General features: G+C 37.3%; 1 protein-coding gene across 1 annotated transcript in view; it reads right to left on the reverse strand.

Annotated features, from left to right (window-relative positions):
* The window catches only part of LOC111670718 (taste receptor type 1 member 1-like), a 6,196-nt gene extending 1,181 nt beyond the window's left edge, over nucleotides 1–5,015 (reverse strand). The window contains exons 1-6 of the mRNA XM_087179696.1: nucleotides 4,831–5,015; nucleotides 4,194–4,500; nucleotides 3,363–4,085; nucleotides 1,284–1,490; nucleotides 572–692; nucleotides 19–264 (exon numbers count right to left, since the gene is read on the reverse strand). Of these exons, the coding sequence (XP_087035822.1) occupies nucleotides 19–264; nucleotides 572–692; nucleotides 1,284–1,490; nucleotides 3,363–4,085; nucleotides 4,194–4,500; nucleotides 4,831–5,015 (1,789 nt within the window). The remainder of the gene's footprint in view (nucleotides 1–18; nucleotides 265–571; nucleotides 693–1,283; nucleotides 1,491–3,362; nucleotides 4,086–4,193; nucleotides 4,501–4,830) is intronic.
* Nucleotides 5,016–5,030: the final 15 nt, after the last annotated feature.

Genomic DNA, 5,030 nt, shown 5'->3' on the forward strand with positions numbered 1-5,030 from the left:
CACTAAGACTACACAGACTGAGGCAGCCTAAAATTAGGAAGCACATGGGTCCCCCAGCAGATCTGACAATAGGGGTGTTGTAGTTGATGGCAAAGAGAACAGACATGGCTAGTGTGAGGCCCACCAGGGCCCAGGCCCCGACCATGATCAGTATAGCCTCACTGTCTGTGAATGGGGTGTACTCCACCACCCGCAGATTGCATGATGTACTTCCTTCTGCAGACCATTCTGTCTCCTTACAGTTGATGCACTTGTAGGGATCCTCTGTTTCACATGGGAGAGGGACAATTTGTCAGAAAAGTTAAGATTAAATTTTGAAAAATAAAAACAGACCAAAAGAGAGATGAAAGGATGTAAGAGAGGTTAAACAGCTGAGGAAGCAGCGTAGATATTTAATCTGTGATACTATGTTCTCCTAAAATGAGCTTTTTACTTCATGTCAAACTTGCATTAGAGTTTACAGAGATAAACCCTACAGCTCGACATGAAATGATGTTAAACCATCTTAGCCTTGAGAACTAAACTGTCTGAAATGTTACTAATTTTCTTGTTTTCATGTGTAATAATTTACCTGTGCTGTTGACATAAGTTCCATTCAGACAGATTTCACAATTGAAGCAGCATTCGTGGATTCCATCTGGCTTTTTTGCATGTCCCACAGGACATTCTGGGGAACACACTGAAGTAGGTGCCTGTACAACACAATTGTTAAGCAGCAAATCAAATGCAAGAGCATGACAGAGAAAATTGTAAGGGGGCAAATGAGAGGTAGAGAAGTAGCAGTAACGAGGCCTATTCAGCTTTTTAAATTTCAAACCAAATGTATTGTAAAAATGTAACAATCATTGTAAGTATTATATTTATACAACCCTGCAAAATGCACCATGAACAACCACCAATGGTTGATTTAACCTGATATACGCAGCTTTACTAAACCAGAAAATGCGCTCACTAGAGTGCAGATGTTTTTGCCGAGGCCAATGTCAAACAACAGAGACCAGGCTTCAGAGGAAAGTTTTCAAAATCATAGTAAATGATCTGAATCTGCCCCAGAATCTAATGGGTTCTACCCTGGCCCATGTCCCACCCCTCCACCAAGTTCAGTGCAAACCAGCTCTGTACTTTTTTGTGTAATCCTGCTGACAAACAAACAGAACAGAAAACAAACAGACATAACCTCCTTGGTGGAGGTAATAAGTGTGTGTGTATATATATATAGTGTATATACAGTAGTTATATTGTATATACTACAATATAACTACTGATAGGAAAAAACAACTTACTTTTCCTTTCGTGTACCACTGAATTTTGCTGTTGTTGATGAAGAAATGGAATGATGGGTGAAATTTATAAATGCCGACCTCCTCTGCGTCACCACTGTGGTTCCAGAAAACTATGGAATAGGCTCCAAACTTGGGGTCACCATTCTCATCAAACTGAATACTTTGATTTAGAAGTGTAAAGTTTGACTTCTTCAGTTCTGCTAGAACCTGATGCGGGTAGACAACATTCATATTACTTGCATGCGTTCACAATGGACATTGGAGGTGTTGATTAAATAGGTTCTTAGGTTAAATACTTCTATGGAGAGAAGTGCAGCTCTTCCTAACACTTCCTAACCTCTTAGTGTTGGAAGTGGTTTATCAGACTCTACACTCTTCTATCTCTGAAATGTGTTGTCTGATATTAGGAGTATGGAGGACCACAAGTGTCACAGAAACTGTGATAAAGCATTTCCTTAATTAATAACTTTTACAATAAAAATGTGCATTCATAAATCTGTTCACAAATTCATTTATCAATCTATAAACAGACTGAATAAATTACAAAGTAGTTCGGTATTTGATGGGCAAAAAAAGGATTGGAAGACGGAAGCATTTACAAATGAAATATTAATCCTCAATAAATAGTTCAAATTGAAAAGGGTTTACAAAACAACATGAAATATAAAGTCAATAAGTACATCATTTAAAAGTATTAATGTATTCATAAATAAATAATGGAATTGAAGAACTGGATTCATAAATTTAATTAAGAACATATTTTAATCAGACATTTAAAAGGACAATTTCTTTTCCAATTTTGCATTTCCATTTCCTATTCAATTTGCTTAGTCATTTAGCTTCACCTTTGAGCCTCTCCATTTAGCTATAACTGTGATATTTTGGGCCTTGTGCTGGTAAAAACAGGTAAAGCAATGCAAATTAGCCTTTGGTTGTGACAAGCTGTCTGTTTGGTTAGAGAGCTGCAGCCACCTCATATCCTAGTTATGTTTTCCAACACTGTTTAGGTGCCAAGAAGACACTTTCACGCTCTTAATGTCCAACACTGATACATCAAGAATTTGAAGGGATTTTGGCAGTAAAATGGAGTGCCGATCCTCACAGTGTTACACCATTAAGACACTCTCAACTTGGGCACCCACCCTGACTGTGTCCTTCCCACGTCCATGATTTATCTCTGTATATGACATACCAGGTGATCACCGATCAGAGCTAATTACATCCAATGGCTATTTGCATTGTTTTACCTCCTTTTATTGCAAGGCTCAAAGTGCAGTGGAAAGGCAAAATGTCTAAGCAAATCAAATAGCTAATCAGAAATTAAAATGCAAATAGAAAAGGATATTGACCTTTTAAATCAACATGTGAATCCAGTTATTCATTTTTCTTTTTAAACTGCATTTTCACATAGATTTTTAAACACAATTATTTATTTATTAACTCATTAATGTATTTTTAAATGATGTTGTTAATGACTGTTTTATGTTATTTTGGTAACCACTATTTTATTCCTATTTTAATTGGCCAGTAAAATATCAAATAGCCTACTAAATTACTTTGTAATTTAGTCCATTTATTTATAGATCAATTAATGGTTAATTAAAAGTTGTAAACAAATGTATTAATGCATAATCTTAGTGGACAAATAATTATTAATTAATGAAATGCTTCATTTCTATTTTCATGTCACTTGTGGTGCTCCATAACCACAGCAATGCTTACAAGATAATAAAAAAGAGCGGGCACATCCAGGCGCTGGATTAAAAAAATTTAACACTGAAGGCAGAAATCAGAGAAAACATTACCTCCCAGTTAATTAAATTGAATACAGCATTGTTTCAACCTCAGACAGATGTAATGAGACTGAAATGGCTTGGAGAAACCTGACAAAGAGCTCTCTGAGACTGAAACAATGCTTTATTTAAAGTGTTGGAAGTGTTGGAAGCCATCAGCAGAGTGTGCCGATCCCTTATCTGATTTCTGATTTTAAAATTTTTGTTGATTGTATTCTGATGATCTTTCCTTTACATATGTAAAATGTGATAATTACATCAACTCTCAAATCGGTCGTGTACTTACCATGTGTGGGTACAGTGTAATATTGCCATTACATGTGCCAGCTCCACATTGCAAAGCATTGTGTATGGCATGAGCGATGGAATATACGGCAGAATAAACAGGAAAAGAGAAAGATGGGTCTGCAGAAAAGATATCTTCTTGACTCAGGTTACTACAGTTGCAAATCTGATTACAAAACTGCTGTCCTGCATTTTCACAGTGAGTCTGGCTTTTTAAGTAATAAATAAAATCACTGAAACCAGGTATCGTCACGGCTGGTTCAGAGACTCCAAGCACAGTTCCAATATTTCTGATTCCTTTCTCCTTGGGGAGCTTCTTGTTTAAGGACCAGGCGTCTCCTGCTATCCACACTTTGTTGGTGACATTTAGTTGTATTGCTGACTCGATGAGAGGTTCAGCAGTCCATTCAGGAGCAAAAACAATAATGACATTTACCCTCTGTGCCTCTATCTGTCTGAATATTTGGGAGTAATCTGTATCATGATTGAGACCTTTGGTGTACGCCAGGCAGATCTCAGTGTCCTTAATCTTTTTTATGAACAAATACCGCCCATCGTTGCCATAATCATCATCAACATTAAGGAAAGCAACCCAGCGCCAGTTGAAGTGCAGTATGATGTTAACAATCACTTCTATGACATCTTTATTCGGATGTACTGTTCGGAAGAAAGAGGGAAAATTCTGTTTTCTTGAAAAGACAGAGGTAGCGGCTCCATAACTGACCTGTTAAATGAGATACGTTTCATTATTTTTAGCTTGACAGTAAATTGTCAAAAGTTAGACTGCTTTTGAAGCTGTATTAATTCAGCATAGCATAGATAGCAAATTTACCATAGGAATGAGATTCATCATGAATAGTGGAGCCACACTCAGTGTCTCAGTGCTTGTATAGGTGCCGACCACCGCTATCACTTTGGACACACTGGACAGATTCTTCTGTGGTTCACCCCAAGGTTGGATCAAGCCATTGACTGAGATGAGATTCAAAATTCCTGGAAAGTTCTGTATATCTGAGCAGTGGTCAAATATCTCATAGCCAAGAGATACATTTGGCAGTAGGTTGGTAGAGTTGTTGATTTCCTCTACAGAGAATCTCATCAGCTGAAACCTCCGATAACTTGATTCAGTTAAGTTTTCACTGTGGACAGAGGAAGGACAGTGAGAGTTTGTATGAATTATGTTATTGTTTATGTATTATTGTTTGTTAAGGCTGTACAGTTATGAACATTCAAAAGAATTTCATGGAACAAATGCTGAAGTCAATAATGAAGACTTTATGTCCTTCAATAACTTAGATGATAATTAGATGTTTGATTTTAATCAGGTTTTGAGTGTAATGTGCAACTAGCAATAGCTATTGACCTCAATTGTGAGTGAAACTCCTGAATAATAATGTAATCTGTTAAACTAGGCATTCTTCATTAGTTTCAACTTCAGAAGATATCCACACACTTATTATAAGACTCACCTGGCGCAGTCGATGGCTTCTGGTCGGTCATGATAAACAGGGCCATCGACATGATGAACATCAAAAAGTCCACCTATCAAATAATCTCCTTCCAGCTGAAACTCTGAGGTGTGGACGGGGCATTGAGTCAAGGCACGCAGAAGAAGAGATCCCAGCAGACACAGGGAAGGAAGAAAATGTTTCATTGTTACAGTTACCGC

Source organism: Seriola lalandi, unplaced genomic scaffold (assembly GCF_002814215.2).
Source record: "Seriola lalandi dorsalis isolate HSWRI2012SDOR001 ecotype SW California unplaced genomic scaffold, Sedor1 jcf7180002054861, whole genome shotgun sequence".
Classification (NCBI taxonomy): Eukaryota; Metazoa; Chordata; class Actinopteri; order Carangiformes; family Carangidae; genus Seriola; species Seriola lalandi.